General features: G+C 41.5%; 1 protein-coding gene across 4 annotated transcripts in view; it reads left to right on the top strand.

Annotated features, from left to right (window-relative positions):
- The window catches only part of JHY (junctional cadherin complex regulator), a 55895-nt gene that overhangs the window by 16683 nt on the left and 20644 nt on the right, over window positions 1–18568 (top strand). For all 4 annotated transcript variants that reach the window (XR_012132666.1, XM_036992631.2, XM_036992632.2 and 1 more), the window contains exon 4: window positions 12957–13070. Coding sequence is in view for 3 of the 4 variants with exons in the window: in XM_036992631.2 (XP_036848526.2) it covers window positions 12957–13070 (114 nt within the window). In the remaining variant the exon portion in view is untranslated. The remainder of the gene's footprint in view (window positions 1–12956; window positions 13071–18568) is intronic.

Here is an 18568-nt window from a genome sequence, read left to right as displayed (position 1 = left end):
ACCTAATTTACAAACAGCAGTGGGGTGAGTTGATTGTACGGAATTACCCATAGCATAATTTCCTTTTCATTGTGCTAAGGAGGAACCTTTCAAGCATTTTAGTCTTGCTCAGTCTTTAAGCTAGTAAATAAGTCTTTGAAGTGGCCATTGACTTGTCTAGCACTTCCTCCAAATGTCTAAGGGCTGATTGCTAATTATATTTAAAATTGTTTCATTTTCTAACATACGTTTCTTTCATTTTACTCTTATTCTTTGAAAAAGGATAGAAATTAGCTTGACCTACAGTGATATAATGATGTGGGTAACTTGTTTTATTGAAGTATAGTCAACATAGAATGATGTGTTCCTTTCAAATCATTAAATGTGAAATATGTGTGGGTCTTTCTGCCAGTAGATTGTATGTTCCCCTCATAGGCAAGAACTATAATTTGTACTTGTTTTTAATCTTCATAGTAACCTGCCTAACAACTGCAAAGGCTCAGTAAATATATGGGAAATAACAACTATATGTCTTCCATCACCTCCCAACTTGATTCTCTTTTGTATGATTTGAAGTTTATGAGGGGAAATGGTATTTCTAGAGCAGTGGTTTGAAAGCTTGGCTGGAGAATAGATTGACCTGAGAAAGCAATTTTTTCAAAGTGATTCTTAGCTCCACCCAAGCCAGTTTACCTGTCTGGGTGAGATCCTGAGCATCAATATATATATATATATATTTTTTTTAAGATCCTGAAGTGATCCTAATGCAAACTAGGTTTGAGAAGCATTGTTCCAGACAACAACAGTGGTTCTCGCCTTGGGCTTCACATTGGGATCACCTGAAAAATGAAAAAGAAATACTGATTTTTCAGCCTGGAGCCTTGAAATTTTTATTTAATTCATCTGGGATGTACTTTTAGCATGGGATTTTTTTCAAAGGCCCCAGGGTGATTCTAATATGTCACCAAGATGAAGAATCATGGACGTAGAGCAGTGGTTCTCAAACATCAGCATGCATTAGAATCATCCACAGGGCTTGTTAAAGCGAAGAACTGGACCTAACCCGAGGCCAGGTGGAGGGGAGGGCGCGAGAATGTGTGTTTTTTACATGGTTCCAAGGAATGCCACTTCCGCTGTCAGGGCCATACTTTGAGAACTACTGATCTTTTTTCCTCTCTCACTCAAACTGTAAGGTGCATATGAACCACCTCAGGATCTTGTTAAAAATACAGATTTTGATCCAGTAGGTCTGGGGTGAGACTCAGGAGTGTGCATTTCTATCAAGTTCTCAGGTGACGCCGAGGCTGCTGGCCCAGGACCTCGCATGAAGAACATAAAGGGTCTTTTGGAAACCTAAAGCCAAAAGTATAAGTCAGTACCCATAAGAACACTGGCATTTTCAGGGGTTGATAGGATTGCTCTGTTGATGGGACAGGAGGTAAAAAAGTTGAGGTTGGGATAGGCTTGGAGGCTACTGTTTCAGATTAAACATTACCCATCTGGAAATTTTTCTGTTTTCCACTTCTCATGTCTTTGAAAGAGATGACAAGTGTCTTACAACTAGAAATGTTGGAAGGATAAGTGACATCTACTGTTAAGTGAATAAATGTCACTTACCATAACACAGCCGAGAACACCCAGCTTTTTAATGCATTTCTTACAAGCATCCATGCCTAGCTGAGTCAGACAGGGTCTTAAATAGTGTATTGTATTTGGAAAGATTTGAAAATAATTCTGAGATGTTTACAATATCCCAATAAAAATGTCAATAGTTTTTAAAAAAAATAAAACTGGAAAAGCTGATTATTAAGTTCACATGAAAAATAAGAAAAAACAAAGCTCTGGAAATTAAGACTCATGAGAGAATCAATACCTACTAGGTAGTACAGTATACTCTAAAGCCTCAACAATTAAATATTAGGGTAATATATAACACATATACAGATAGAAAAATGGAACAACAGAAAAGAAAGCCTAGAAATAGAGCCAAATTATATATGGGAATATATGATACCATACTTTGGTTGGATAAAACAGTATCTCAAATCAGTGGGGAAATGATATGGGTTATTCAATAAAACAACTGAGTAGCCATCTAGGAAAAAATTAAGTTGGAATCATACCTCATATCATATAAGTCCCACATGGATCAAATATTTTATTTTTAAAATTAAACCATAAATACACTAGGGGAAAAAACAACAGAAAAGTTTGCCTATAACCTTGAAATGATATAAAGTCCAGAATCTATAAAAAATTGATAACTCTGACCACATAAATATGAAAAACTTCTGTAGGGAAAAAAGCACAAGTCAAATTTAAAGAAGTGGAAAATATTTCTAATTCATATCATGGACAAAACACTACTATCTCTAATATATAAAAAGCACTTAGAAATCAATAAGAAAAAGACCAAAATTCCAATATAAATATATGCAAAAGCTCTGAATAGATAATTCACAAGGAAGTGGGTACATAAGGACATTAAACATGAAAAGATACCCAATATCCGTCATTATAAGAGAAACACAAGTCAGTACTACCTTGGAATTTCATTTTTCACCTATAATTAAACCAAAAAAAATTCTAAAAGTTTAATAAACCTGTGGGCAAAGAAGTATAGTAAAGCTGGTGAGCGTATAAATTGATATAACCAGTATAAGGGACTATCTGTTAATATCTACTTAAAATACAAATACATATACTCCTTGAAAAAGTATACACAGTGGCTAAGAGTATAGACATTGAAGCCAGGCTGGTTGGCACTACCATCTGCTAGCTGTCTGACCTTGGGCAGGTTGCTTAATGTCTCTGTGCCTCAGTTTCCTCATCCTTAAAAATGGAGATTTTTAAAAAATAGTTTTCTCATAGGATGAAGATTAGATATATAGGTTAATATATGTAATATGCTTAGAGGAATTTGCCTTGTTTACAGCATGCACTAGGTAAGTGTGAACAATTATATTTTTATTTGCCCCAACACATTCCACTCTTAAGAATTCATTCTAGTCAAAAGTACAGAGATTTGAAATAACTCCTGTACAAGGATATTCAATTCAGCCTTTTTTGTAATAGCAAAAGATTGAAGACCACCCGAATGTCCATCATTTGGGGAATACTTAAATTAAGATACATCTCTAACAATACCCTATAGCTGTTTTTAAAACATGAGGATGTTCCTCATGAACTGTTATGGATTACTCATCAGGATTAAGTGAAAAATGAATGGTGTAGAACAATGTATACAGCATTATAAAGTGGAGAAGAATAAAAACACATATCATATTTTGCTTGGTATGCATAAAAAAGTGTGGAAGGATACTTGATGGTCAACTTTAGAGGGTGGAAGGGGAACAGGGTCGGAGCACAACTTTTCACCTCATACCTTTTCATATCTCTTGTTTTTGAAACATGCCTACGTATTTACAATATACAACATTTTGTAGTATCCGTTGTCACTTCACACCCCCTCACTGCTCAGGGTCTCTTAAATTGCATTTTTGGCTTATAAAAAATGGGTCAGAGTAGAACCATTGATTCTTAAATTGTTCCACAGTGTTTTTGCCATTTTTCATAGATCTGTCGATCATACATTAACATGCACTGGCAAAATCTCCTTTGGATACGGGATAGATCTTTATCACATGATGTGCCAAACAAGAAATGATATAAAAACCAACACACACTAGAGGGCACCTCAGTATCACAGCCAGCCAATAACTTCATTGCTGAAATCCAGTGCTTGCTTTTATTCGCGATTTGTTCAGTAGCCAGAGTATTTGTTTGAAACTCATTAGAATTTGAGTCAATTAGATCTACCATTAAAAGAAATTGTGTCTTGAGAAATGAGCTGCCTATCTTGATTCTAATGTGACTTTGAAGGCTGAGAAAGGTAAAATTTAGAATAGGTTCAGAAAAGAGCGGAAAGTGCTTTTTATATGTTATTCTTCTCTTCCCTTGCAATTTCTTGAGAAGAAATTACAGATACTTTGCAAATGTGAATATAGAAAGGTTATTCAATCATCTATACTCTTCAAGACAACATGAAGTACTACACAGAATCCACTGTCCATTCTGAGGATCAACATACATGTGTGGCTGCTGCTGAGACAGCGAGTCACTCAGCCAACGGACATTTATTGAGCACCATCTGTGTGCTAGGTTCCCTGCTCACTGCTAGGGATGTGACAGGAAACAGGACGTACTGAGCCTCGTCTTCAAGCTTACATGCCAGTCATGTGACAGCGACAAGAAGCAGGTAGCAGAATTGTTTCAGGTACAGATAAACACAGTGGGGCAACAGTGTTATGGGAGAAAACAAAACAAAACACAACACTGGTCTGCGAGTCAGGCGATCATGGATTCAATCCTGGCTCTTCAGCATACTAGGTGGTAGTACTTACTAGATATTTGAGCAGGTGACTCTTTAAACCTTACCTTCTTCACCTATTACATGGGGTCAATTTCTGCCTAGGAGAGCTGTTGGAAAAATCAATGCAAAGCTCCTGATACTATGGCAGATGCTCAATAAATGGAGGCTGTTATTACCACTGGGCATCCCTTAAATCATGGGAAAGGAGAGGAATCTGTCCCAGGAATCTACCCTTCTCAGCAGAGTTTTTATATCGGGCCACAGTGCCTCAAAATTAAAGGGATATGACTTCAGGTAGAATAAGCACAAAGTGCAGCTGAAAGGGCAGCTTCTGTGTGCTCTAGGAGCTCATTCTATGGTGTGACTCCCAAAAGACGGTCCACAAAGGTGTGCAGTTAGCACACCTCACGCTTTCATGCTATCTCGCAGACTCAGACTCCCCGAGTGGCACACCAGGCCTTCGTGAGTGAGCCCCTTCCTGCCGCTTCAGCCTCGTCCTTTGTCACCCCAACCCATGCATCCTCTATTCCAGCCATACTGTGGGAACTCACAGCTCCCAGAGCTCCCCGGCGCCACTGGTCATGGACCACTCTTCCCTGTCTTGTCTTGAAAACCTTACCCACCTTTTGAGATGCAGCTCAAAGGCCTCTGCCTGCATGAAAACTCTCTGAACATCCTCTCTCCCACAAGCTCCCTCATACCTGAACATCCACTGTAGCTCCCATGGCAGCACACTACACATTGTGTTCATGTGTCTGCACGTCTCCATGTAACTCTGAGCTCTGCAAGGGCAGGGGCCCACTCATCTCTGAATTCCCACAGACGGGCATACAGTAAGCCCTAGCGAAATCTTTGATGAAGGACTGTAATTTTTAAATAACTTTTCTTTGGTCCAGAATTTTATTATTTTCAAAATGAGAAAATAAAGAAAAAAGACCATCTGGAGCTTGTGCCATTGACCTAAATCTGGAATTTGACATCAAAAGACAAATTGGAGCACCATTATCATTGGAGCCATTTATTAACTTGGTAAATCACAAAATCTTTCTTAGCATTATTTCTCCCCATTAGAGTGAGGTTACAAATGTTTGCCTTCTACTACAGATCAAATGGGATATTGTATGTGAAAGCTGTGTATGATCACATAGCCCTCTATAATTATTATTGAACATTTGATTTGAATTTAGTCTCCTACTGGATATGATTAATATCTAAATGACATATTACTCTCTTTTTTCCTGTAGTTTTAAATTTAGTGCAACTTTTAGTTGTCTATAAAAGCTTGACCCTTATTTAAATGATGATAATCTTTTTCTCATATTTGGTTATAAACCAGAGTTCTTTTTTATAGACTTCTTCCAGTTTGGTGGTGTTTTTGAGTCCCACCTCTCCTGTTATTCTTCTATGGGGTAGGCACTCTGTAATGTTCACTGATTGATATATTTTTATTTTTCCCTGTGCAACTACAAGAGCACTTACTTATGACAGCATAATTTAAATTGAACTTTAAGGTTTTTTTCCAATACAATGCATCTTTGAAGGCATCTTTCTGCATGTACTATTCAGCACTTAGTTGCTTAACCACCAGTTTGCATGATATAGAGGGTGACACTTCATTAATTCAGGGCCACTGATAAGGGATCCAGGAAAAGAAAACTTTCCACATAAGTAAAGCATGCCCTTTTGAAAACCAGAACTTTAACATAATTAGTCATTTCTAAGGGTAGCTCTGAAAAATGTGTACCAGAGAATTCTGTGCTCTCTTACCCAGACCATATTGCCCTCTGCCATCATAAAGTTGGCAGCTATGCTGTGGGAATGATTCATTGCCTCTCTATGAAATGCCCCAGTCTGCTCTGTGTCTAAAGTCATTTCTCTTGCTGTCAGTGCATCTGCTGTTCCGAAGCTGCTGGCCTCATGGGAGGCAGGCATGCAAACAGTCAGTACCAGTGGTAACTTGCTATGCTAGAGACATGGACAGTCCCAAAGGCACCCAGAAGAAAAAGCAGCCAAGTCTATCAGAGGAAACCAGAGAGGGCTTCACGGAAGAGGCAATCAATGAACTCATTCTTTAAAAAGAAGTAGAAGGTAGCAGACGGAGGTGGGAGCAAAGACAGTACAAAGGGAGCACGTGCAGCAGTGGGAAGGCATGAAAGGACCTGTTGAAGTGGAAGCTGCTGGCACAGTAGGAACCTCTGGGGAGCTCACCAGGAACCGGTCATCGGTCAACTGATCAAATAAAGTGGTTAAAGCGGATATGAAAAATGCTGACCATCCACACTTGATTTTTGCTTTAAAAAGTATGTCAGTATGCAATAATTTGCCAATCTTTTGTTGAGGGCCAGGCCTTTCCCATCTGTGCGTGTCCTGAGCACTGGGGTAATACATTATCTGCCTCACATCAGCTTGAGAGATCTGTGCTTCCATTTTTGATTTCTTGAAAGCAAAACTTAAAAAGCCTTTTAGAGACAATCTAAGAACACAATCTTTCTTCAGTTTTTATGACTGCTCCCCCTTGTACAGCCGCCCCCACCCGAGTTGTTATTTTGCCATTTGCTTTATTAGGGCATCCTTAGTTATTTAACTTGGTTTTCATGAAAATAACAATGCTCTGTTCATGCTCAGCTTATCAAAGCTTTAAGTAAATGTCATAATTTTAACAACACACACAGGGGGAATAGGTTTGGGAACAGATGTGAAAGACTCTCGGTAAACATGTAACTCAACTCAACATGGAAGTAACGAGGCAGAGAAGGGAGCAACCAGCTGGCCGTGAGCATTCCGCTGTGGGCATTAGGGTAACTTCAAGGACTGGAGTGTGGTGCTCAATCCAGGGAGTTAAATGAGAAGGAGGTGGATACTGCCGCGTTGTGTAGGACCAGTCATGAGGATGCAAGTGGGGGCCTTTAGGATAGAGGAATTGGCAGGTGCCTGCCTTGTAGGCCCTTATATGTCACTTTAAGGTGGGGACGCTCTCAGAATGTGGTCGCTGGACCAGCAGCATCAACAGAAGATGAGAACTTGTTAGAAGTGCAGCTTCTTGGGCGTCATCCCAGACCGAAGTGAAACTCTGAGATGAATCCCAGCAATCTGTGTTTTAATAAGCCCTCCAAGTGACTCTAATACACACTCAAGTTTTAGAACCCTTGGGCTAAAAAATTAGGCCTTTCCTCTGCATGGCATGGAATAACTGAAGGATTTGGCTCCTGGAGCAGTTTGAATGCTGTGACCATCCAGTGTCACACTTACATATTCTTAGTTGTATTTCAGAGAGTTCAGGTTGCTGGCTAAATCGAGCTTCATGTAGGCTGTGTAACATTCCTACACAATGTCAAACATTCCTAAAAATCTTTCGCATTCTTAAAAATGGTGAATTGTCTCATCATCGGCATACATGTACTCAGTTTGTTGTGCATCAGGCATTGTCCTAGGTACTTGGAATACAGCACTGCACAAAACAGACAAAAATGCCAGCCCTTATGGAGCTAACTTTCTATCAGGACGAGACAGACAATAGACAAAATGGATAAATCCCTGTATTCACAGGGCAGTACGAGTGCTGAGGAGAGACATGAAGCAGAGGAGAGGAATGCGGAGACCTGGGGTCAGGGTACGTACCATCTAACCAGGTTGCGGAGGAGAGAGGAGAGCTCCCCAGGCAGATATTTGAGGAAAGAGCATTCCTAGAAGAGGGAACTACAGATGAGAAGGAAGGGCTAATGGGCCTGGGCCTCAAGAACAAGGACAAGGGGTAGAAGAGGAGGGCCTACTTTCCACCTAATTTTGTTGACGGTGGCTACCTGGTTTTGATAGGAAGCACAGATCTAGCCAGGTACACAAGTACATCACATGTGTCTGGTGTAAATGGACAGTTCAATGAGCAATGCGATTGGTCTTTTCCCTCAACGATACTTAGGAGCATATATGTGCCAGGCACATCCATAACCACCATGCCACCTGTGTGAGGGGCACCCCTGCAGCATTAGGGCATATCAGCCCTGCACAGAGAGTCCCTTTTTCCTGCCTTTATGGGATGTACAATCTAGAGAGGAAAGGAACATAATTACTAGGATGACACTTGTTATGAGAGGGAAAGTACTACAGACTAAGGCCGAGAGTTTAGTCGCTCCTACTGCAACCTCTGAGGCGTCAAGAAGGCTGCCTGGAGAAAGTTATTTTTCAGCCAAGGCTGGAACAGAAACAGTGAGTGGGACTGGGCAGAATAAGGAAGGCAAAGAGGCATTTTGGGGCGAAGAATGGACTATGCACAGACCAGAGAGAAGGGTGCATGTGGCCCCACGGCAGAACTGCAGAAATACAGCTGAGGAGAGCAAGGAGCCAGGGTTAAGGAAGCAGAGGACACGGGGCCCTCTGGACCTTTGGAGATCAAGGCTGGTGGAAAAGCACTGAAGGGCTTTAAACAGGGGACTGGCATAATTAGTTTTGGGCTTCGCAAAGCTCAAACATCGTATACAGAAAGTGAATGCAAAAAATAATATATCCAGAGGTTTCAGGATCATGAAATTCTTACTGACCACACACTTGCTAAATACATCACGAGGTGTTCTGCAGGAATGGAGAAAGTGGCCAATGGCAGAGCCAAAACATTTTATGTGTTCTGTCTCTAAATAGCTGAATAATTAATAGAAATCCAAATTCTAAAAAATTCAAACAACCGTGCTAAACATCCATGTGGGAGTCTGACAACAGGCTATCCGTGTTGTCATGCCTCCGCCTGTGCTCCTGGCCATGTATAAATACAGGCAGCAGTGATGTCAGCGGGCAGAGACTGGTACAGGAAAAAATGTATTAGCAATGGGACACAATTAATAGTGCAGATCACTCGCTAGCCCAGTTAATCAACACCCACTGAATCCAGTAATCATGCCCCCAAACAGAGGGATTCAGTAACAGAGGTGTTGGAATGATGGTTAGCAGATGCTACATTCGAAGATCAGACTTTTTGGCCTATTGTAATTTGGATATGTGCTTGTTACTATCATCAAGGAATAACAAAGAAACTAATAAACTAATGTGGGGCTCCCCAAAACATCTACATAGAAGGTCAGTAACAAAAACCAACATCCAGGAAAAAATGAGCAAACCTTTCAGTGACTGCAGAATTAGTGGTATTTAAGCTTGTTTCAGTGTGTGTCTATGCAGATGCACAAATTCACATACAGCTCTTGGTAAAGCATCAGGTTTTTTGTTTTGTTTTGTTTTTTCCCTTGGTGCTGAGTCTCTAAGAACCTGGTGAGTTTCTTTGAGAGAGGGAGCAGCCCAGTCTAGCTCAGCTGTACTCAATTGGAGTTGCTTTCCTACCTACAAACCCTCACTTCAAAGCAAGGAACATAATGTACGATTTTTTAATGGCTCTAGACCCAGGCACTCGGGCTCTCTGCTCTGCGCCTTACCTCAGTGTAAACACCTAATCAAGATTGCCTGCGCTTCATCAATAGCAGCCAAATGCAATTCGAGAACCACAAGCCTTTGAAGTCCTCCCAGCAAAGGCCGGTTTTCTAGTCTGGGATAATGACATGCCATGATTGCTGTCTTTGTTGTATCTTTTCAGTAGAGAAGCAATTATAGGTCCCAATTTAACAGAATAGACATTACACAGCTTATGATGCTCAAAATGCAATTTCATTTGATCATTTTCTCAATTTGATTGGTATTAATAGAATGGTTCACAAAAAAAAAAAAAAGAGCTGGCCAAGGTTGTGTCCCATTCCACTTTCAAAGAGATAATGTAGAAGTATGCTTTACTGGCCCCGAGGCTCTCACTGGGGAGATGCAGGCACTGGGATCCACCAAAACAGCCTTGTGGATGGAAATACTGCACGGCCCACATTCTCGGGGGAAGGAAGCACAGGACAATGTCTTTTTAATTCGTAAACTGTTTACCAGAGTTATACAAGGGAATCTCATCGTTGTGAACCAAACAATTAATATCGCCACTGAAAAACTGAATTAACTAAACCAAGTGCCCTTTGCAAAAGCCAGGGAATCAAACATCCTTGTGGTGGATCTAGCAATAAGCCCACCTGCTCTTTCTCCCAGGCTCCAGGTAACAGTCCGTCCAAGGCATTGCCTGACCGAGGTTTGGACAAGGATGATTTCTTTGCCTGCTTAGGGAGCCTGTTTAGATTTTTGGGCTCTCTTGGCCTTCATTTCTCCTCCAGGACAGAGTTGATTTTTTTCTTGTATATGAGTTCTGTTTCCTTTTTAACATTGTGGCAGTGAGGGATTGGAACCTGTGCAATAATGATGACAAAAGTTGTAAAACCTAATATTTGCAGTGTCATTTAATGTTTCTTGCACCAGTCCTCTGAGAGGGCCCAAGAGATGGAAGCCTGAGACACGCTTCCTGACCTTGGGCAGCAGCATTTCTGTTTCAGCACAAGGTCACCTGTTTCACAGTGGTGCAAAGCTTTCCATTTGTGGAGTAATCATTGAAAACCTGTTGATTATGTCTCCTTTTAATCAGAAAAATTCCATGATCAAATAATACATTAGGCTCCTCATTTTAGCAGTGAAAATTCAAGCATGAAAACGGTTTATTTTCCTGCTTTCCCATTTTCAGATGAATCCTTGTATCTAAACTGTCACACCATCTATTTGCCTTTTCTATATATATAGAAATGAGTATACATATATACAGTAATTGTGATAGGGGAGGTATTTAGTTAGAGATCAGGTTACACCCAAAAGAAATGTTATCTTGCTTATGCCAGGGAAGACACAATGAGGGATAAGGAATGAGGTTATCTTCATTGTCAAACACTTGTTTATTACTTGGTATTTAACAAATATTGTTGTCCCTGTCTGCTGAACGGACCTAAATACCTAAATACAAAGTACCTAAATACTAAGTACCTAAATACTAAGTACCTAAATACAAAGTAAAGGTAGGCAGCAGCAGGAGGATTTGAACACAACATGAGAGATTCTAAACCTTATTTACTATCCAGTGTTGTGGCTTCCTGCTGTCCACACTACACAACCCACCAGGGGAAATTTAATAACAAGTGTAAAATCCTGAATCTAAGTTTCAAAAGTAGTTCTATCCACCTAGAAAGCGGGGAAACAGCATTTCTAGGTGACAAAGCCCGAACTGAGTAACCCGTCCTGGGAGGACTGGCCGTGGGTCCTGCAAATAAGAAAAGGCTTAGGAAAGGCACCTTAGCTTCTAACCATTTAGGGCTATGGTCTGAGATGGATTTATTCTGTGCTATTTCACAGGGCAGGATAGAAATCACAGGAAGACATCATTGTGCTCTAATAAAGAAGAGCTTTATAGCATTTAGGTTGCTCAGTGATGGAACAATATGCTCCTCATCCATGAAACAGAGATGAAGAGAGGTACCATTTTCCCCCAAGGGATGGTGGAAAGGACCAGGTCTCCAACAGAAAGGGAATATCCACAAGCCTTATTCCATGGAATATCCTTATTCCATTTCTCTTCCTATAGGTCTTTAAATTTATACCAACACTGACAGGTAACTCGTGCCAGCAGGAGAGCACGTGTTTAGGCAGGAGGGAATGGACATTTCCTGGGGATGGGACAGGTGTACTAGAGCTTATACTGGATTGCATCCAGGATCTCTGACCAGCAGTAAGACTGTATAAATGTACCTTCGCTTTCTGAAACACTACCTGATGGCTAGAAGGCCACACGGCAGAGAGACAATCTAATTTCTTGATTTAAAACTGGCAGCTAATGGAGCCAATGAAAAGCCTCCATAACTTGGGGACCTAAATCCCATGAATAATTTGGGGACCTAAGTCCCACATAGCTGCCTTCATCAGTGGCTCCCAAACCTGGATGCAGATTAGATCCACCTGGGAAGCTTTTAAAAAAGCATATTGACATGTGGGGCCATCCCTAGAATTCCTGATTTAATTGGTCTTGGATGGGACTAGGGAACCGATATCTTGTTATTCTAATATCTGAAGCCGCAAACCACTGATCTATAGCATGCGAATTCATTGAGTGCCGAAGCTACAGATTCTGCAAGTCAAAGATGATATTTCTAAGTGAGCTAGTTTAGCAAATGCGTTAGGTGGGCAGGCTCTGAGTTAAGACTTCCTGTGTCCTCCACTTACTAGCTATTGATCCTGAGAAAGTTACTTAATCTTTCTGTCCCTCAATTTTCTCATTTGCAGATAAAAGGGATAATAATAGTACATACCTGATAAGGTTGTGGTGAGGATTAACTGACATATGCTATGTGCTTAGGACTGGCACATCATGAACATTCAATGCACATTAAATATTGTTGTTAAAGCCATGTTATAATGTTATTTCCAAATATTCATTGTTTCCTTCCACATACTCAAACTTTAGTTGCTATATCGGTTCAAATAGTTGGTCTAAAACTGGGTCCCCTATGTTGAGCATTTAAAGTAATTAATAGTTTGACCTCAGAGCACCAATTCTCACATCATGACTAAAAGAGAAAACAGTGTTGATTCCCATTTTCCTTGGGAAGTAAAAATAAAATGAAATGCCTGCAAGACCTCTTTCCAGAGTACAGACTTGAGTCTATGGCTCTCAGACTAACAGGGATCCAGGTAACATGTTATATATGTTTTACCCTCTTAGATTTCCTACCCCATCAAAGTAACTGCCAAGATGTCTATTCAGAATGCCAGAGAGACTGAGAAGGCTGCTGCCCGTCTTGAAGACCGATGGCACGATGGAGCCCAACAGCTAAAGGTTACCTGCTAGGCTGAATGTTAACTGTGTTTCAAGGGTTACTGCTGAATATAAGTAATGCTCATGACTGACTTCTTATCACTTAAGGGTTTATTCGTACATCTGAGAACAGTTACCCATCCTTTGATGGGTAAGCCTGGCTTCTGCCCAGATGGGCACTGCTTGCTTAGCCAGCCAATCCTACTATTTTCTTCCAAGGTTCTCTTTTCTAGAGGAAATTCATCATATCCCTCTTCAAACATTTAGAGTTAAAATCCCACACAGAAATGCATGGAGAAAGTGCAGGGGGGGAAAGACAGTTCCAAAATCTGGCCCAACTCTGGGCTGTTCCCAAGTCTGTTTCCTTTTGGACTTGATGGTTCCAGGGTGTCTCTAGGTGACAGGGAACATGATCCTAAAAAAAAGTAGGAATCCCCAGCGTCCCACACTGAACCCTCATTTGCAGAATGTGAAAGCCTAGTACCTAATAATTGAGCATGACATCCTTTTTTCTGGCCTATGGGTTTACTACTTTGAAATCATAATGTGGTTTTAGGGGAGATTTTTGTGAAACTGTCCCCACTGACTATTTTTCTAGAAGAAAGAGAAAGGCACTAGCAGCTGATTTCTTCTTGACCGTGTGTGTGGAGTTGTGTGAGGCAGGCAGTCTTGCACCAGGCTATATCCCTGCTTCGGCAGGATGAGCCTTCTGAAATCACCTAGCCTCCAGAGCCTGCTGACATCATCAGTTAAAACTGTGCACGGTGGTCAAAGTCATATGAAAAATAAAGTTCATTCAAGGTTCAGAGAAGTTAGAAATGAGGGGCCACCCAAATCATCTTCTTCCCGCTACACATGGCCTCCAGGCCAGTCTTAAAGTTACAAGAAAAAGAAAGAAAACAATCGTTCACCCAGAGCTTCCTGAAAGCTGATGCCAGGGAGACCACACCCAGAGGCTGAGGGATGGGGACTGATGTCTCGTGGGACTGGGATGTAAAGGACCGGCCTACGAGCAGACCTGATAAGAGCCCAGGATGCCGGCACAACGGGATGGAGATGACAAGGATACCCCTGGAGGCTTGGCGTGTACTACGGGTGATGGGCTGGGTCAGAAGACATGAGTTTCTGAGCCTTCACCTGCCCTTCACTTGGTGCATAACTTTGGGCAAATCTCAACTTCCTCCAAAATTCAGTTTCTTCCTTACTAAATGAAGTGTTGGCCAAAATGAATTACAAGCTGCAAAATGCTATCTATGATTCAGTGACATTTACCTCTAGTTACTTAAATTATTATAGAAAACACATTTGAAGCACCTAAGGCTCTTACAACCTATAGCTTGCATGATAGTCACTACAGAAAACTGTAGGATTCTCAGCCAGTGATAAAATAAAATTACAGAGCTTGGTTCATGCAGGGCCCTAGACAGGGCCAGGAAAATCTTTGTATGGAAGAAAATAGGAAAAGCTGCAGACTGCTGTTTATTCTGCGTGTGCTAGAACTCTGTTTACAACCCACTGCTGAATGAAGACAAGAAGAAGCCAAGCGGCTAAAGACTGTTAGAGCTGACATGACAGCACCACGGGGTGGCCCAAGGGATGTTTCCCTTTCTCTATTCAGAAGGGATTTGCACCCCACCCCCTGGCCTGGCACTCAGCAGGCAGACACTCCAGATTGCCCTTCTTTCTCCTCTTCAGCTGCCCAGATCTGATGCCTTCTCCCCACATGAGGATGCCCCAGCCTCTCCCTCCCTGTCCCATGCCCCCTCTCACTCCTGTCTTGCCTGTGGTCTGGGCCACTTCCATGTCCTATTAACTTCTCCCTGTATTTCTTTTGTACCAGCCATACCATAAGCTCCTTGAATGTGAGGACTGTTGTTTTCTATCTCCTAACACAATCCTTTGCCTGAAGCTGATGCTCAACAAATATGTACTGCTTGATTTAAGAAAAACATTTAAAAGTCTTTCAAGGGAAAATGGGCCCCATTTGAAATTTCTTTCTCGAAAGATGATTTTAAAAGACTCTAATATCCCTAAGTAAACCTAAAGAAAGCTCTCATTGATGAGAAATATCTTTGCATGAAATCAAAACAATTCACACAAAAATATTTGCTGAGTACTTACTGTAGTCCAGGCACTGGGGGCTAGGTGCCTGGACCATAGACATGGTTTTAAAAAAAGAACAAAAAAAAAACCTTGAAAAAATAGATAAAACTTGATGAAACTTTTCTTTAAAAGAAAAAATAATAATGTCCCCTACCCCTGAGGAGCTCAAGGTGGGAAGACAGCTACAGAGTTTAGAAGGAAGACAGTTATATAATCATTAGAATACAATAATATGAAAGTGAGTTTTATACAGTGGGACTAAAAGAGCACCTATTCTGCCTTAAAAAAACAGAGAAATCTCCCAAAAGGAGATAGCATTTGAGCTGACCTTAGAAGGACGAATCAGAATATGTCAAGCAGACAAATGGGAGCGAAGTATGGAAAAACAAGAGAATGTGGTGTGTTCGGAGTCTCACATATGGTTCCATAGCTAAAGGAGAAAGGATTTGGGGGGTGCTGTGAAGTGGGGCTGCACAGATTAGCAAGAGGTAGGAGCTGTGAAAGGCTTTCTGTGTGTTCCTCAAAAGAGTTCGTATTTTCTCCTGTGGATATCATGAAGCCATTGGCAAATTTTAAGCAGGTTAATGACACAACCAGGTTGGGGCACAGAATCAGGAGGGACGGGCGAGTGAACATGCACCCTTGCATCGTAAGAGCTCTTCGGGGGGGCTGGAGCTACAGGAATTGCTGCCATGCCCCAGGTGTGGGAGCGGGAGAAGAGAAGAGGGTCAAGGATAGGGCTCGGCAGAGAGTGGTAGAATTTTAAGGGTGAGCAGAGGTAGACGCAGAGAGCAGAAGAGGAGAGACTGACGGGATTCCCAGTGAGGTAGAAAGCTGCCCGGGAAGAAACTGCCGAGGAACCTGAGGCATGAAAATATCAGGAAAGAGAACAGTGAACAGGGTCACATTCTGCGGAGAAGACAAGTAAAAAGGTGCCCTGAAAATGGAATGATATGTCCAACTCATATGTGCAGTGTCAAATGATTTTTTTAAATGATAATAATACAAATGATATTCATAGAAATATTATCTATGTGTGCCTGTGTGCCCATCTGTCCACATATGGGAAGACAATGAAGAAAAGTGGCAAAATATTAAAAATTGGTGAGTCTTGCTAAGAATACTTAGGAGCTCTCTGTGCTATTCTTGCCATTTTTCTCTAAGTTGGAAATAATTTTGTAAGCTTGAAAAAAACCAAAATGTTAAAGAAAAAGGGGCCCATGGATCTAGCATCTAGGAGGCTACTGGCAGCCTGAGCAGAGCAGCTGTCGGGGGGGCAAGGGGTGCCAAGAAGCACTGGACTGCAGGGTGCAGAGGTCAGAATGCGGGGTGGGGAGGTGAGGCCCAGCGCGGCCTGCACCCTCAGGATGTGTGGCTGTGCATTAAGAGATGAGGTTTAACCGGAGAATGAGATCGAGTGAGGGAATCTTTCATTTTTCTTCCTAGAAACTTAAACACATTTACATACTGGAAAGAATGAGAAACTAGAGACAGGGCAAAAAAAGAAAGAAGATATGCTGGAAACAAGGCCTGTGAGACAATTTAAGCCTATGAATTTTCAATTTAGAAACACCGAGAATGTACGGCCATCACCTTCTTCTCCGTAAGCATCTCACAGATGCCTGAAGTCTTTACTTCAAGCCAAGCAGTCAGTCCCGCTTTACCTTTCCACATAGGTCTTGTCCTGAATCATTGTGTGCTCTCCCACGAGTCTTCTCAGGGTTTTCCATACCCCACTGCCTCTGTGTACCCAGAACTGGACACAGTGCTTAGCCTAGGGGCTGACCCTTGTTAACCAGTGTGAAGGAGCACACGCCTGGCAGCAGAAGCCCCGTCCCAGGCAAGGAGCATGTTGTCCATAGACCAAATAAAATGTTCCCCAATTAAGTAAAGCTTCAAAAGGATGAAATAGAATTTTTATCTTTCTTGCCACTGTTAACTCAGTTTTCTAGGGAAGGAAAAGGAATGATAGTGTGAAAGGTGTGTAGGATTTTAGACTAGTTAAAGTCCTTATAATCACATCCTAAGTAATCTTCCCACCTTTCCAAGAGCTACTAATTTGGTTTTACCTCCAACGCTATCAACAGAGCTGTGCTTCTCTTATCCATCTGAACAGAGAGTCCTTCCTTCCTGATGCTGAAAGTTAGAGCCGGTTAATAAGTGTGCTCTAAATTTCCTTAGTACTATCTGGTGGAATTAAAAACCCAAGCTCAAGGTACTCGTGTCGTATTGTTAATAAACACACAGAAACTTCTCTATATCAGAGCTGATCTTGGAGCCCAGGTCAAGGGTTGATCAGAACTCCAGGGCTCATCAGAGTATAACTAATTGAGCAAGAATGGCTTTTGTTTTGCAGCAGGCAAATTTCTTGGTCGAGATCAGAGCATGCTATCGCCCCTCTCCTTATGCAGACAAAAGCTGTGAACAGCTGGACGCTGCCTTTTGAGGGCCGGGGGCAAACTTCCCTAGGATGGCACAGTACGAAAGAACATTAATAACTAAGAATGGGTCTTACTAAGAAATTACCATCCCGGCATTAGGCATCAAGATTCCCTGATGCTAACGCTCCAGGCAAAGTACCCTGCTCTGTGTGTGCCCGGAAAACCTACGGCCATTAAGCAGTTATTCTGAGTGTGCAGAGTGTGGACTGATTGTGAGTGTTGATAACAAAAGAACCCCAGTGAGAGCGAGATGAAATAGAAGATCTCTGTGCTGATGGAGATTAAATAGCCTGAGAATGGCTTTGTATATTAACTTCAGGGAACTCCGGTCTTGCCACCTAAAAAGTGACACCTGATGCCTCAATTATAGGGAAATAAATCTTCAGTAAACCACAGGTCTCAAGTAGCCTGCTTGGGAGGTGAGAGAAATCACATCAAGCCCATAAATACCTTCCTTTCTGGGGACTGAAATGCCATCTCTGGGCACTTATATTTATATGAATAGCGGATTTAACACTTGAGACAATTGAAATTTCATAAAATGATGGGTCCTTGGCCTTGTTGACAAAGTGCCCTGTGAAGGGAATTATTGTAATCTGAACTGTCAGCAGCAAAGGTGTAACGTGATTAAAACCAAGTGGTAACCAAGATTTCAGGGCTGGTGCCCAAGGGAAAAAATTTCCTGATAGGTTGTTTTCTTTTATGGTGGGAATGAAGAGACAGCTGGGACATGTACAGGTGGGTGGCAGCAGAAAAAGAGTTCCTGGTCACTTATTTTTCTAGCAATTAGAAGGCCGTACAAATATTGAAAAAAAAATGACATTCTCAGCATCAGTACTTCAGATCTTAGCAAAGGTGGCTCTTTTTTGGCCTTCATGAACAGTAATGACAGCCATGGAAAGAGCTACTGTGTTTCATGAATATACCTATCAGATTATAAAGTAAACATTTTTTGTCTGGACATTCTACAGGGAA

The sequence above is a fragment of the Manis javanica genome, chromosome 6 (assembly GCF_040802235.1).
Source record: "Manis javanica isolate MJ-LG chromosome 6, MJ_LKY, whole genome shotgun sequence".
Taxonomy (NCBI): Eukaryota; Metazoa; Chordata; class Mammalia; order Pholidota; family Manidae; genus Manis; species Manis javanica.
This window is presented reverse-complemented; position numbering and strand designations above follow the sequence as displayed.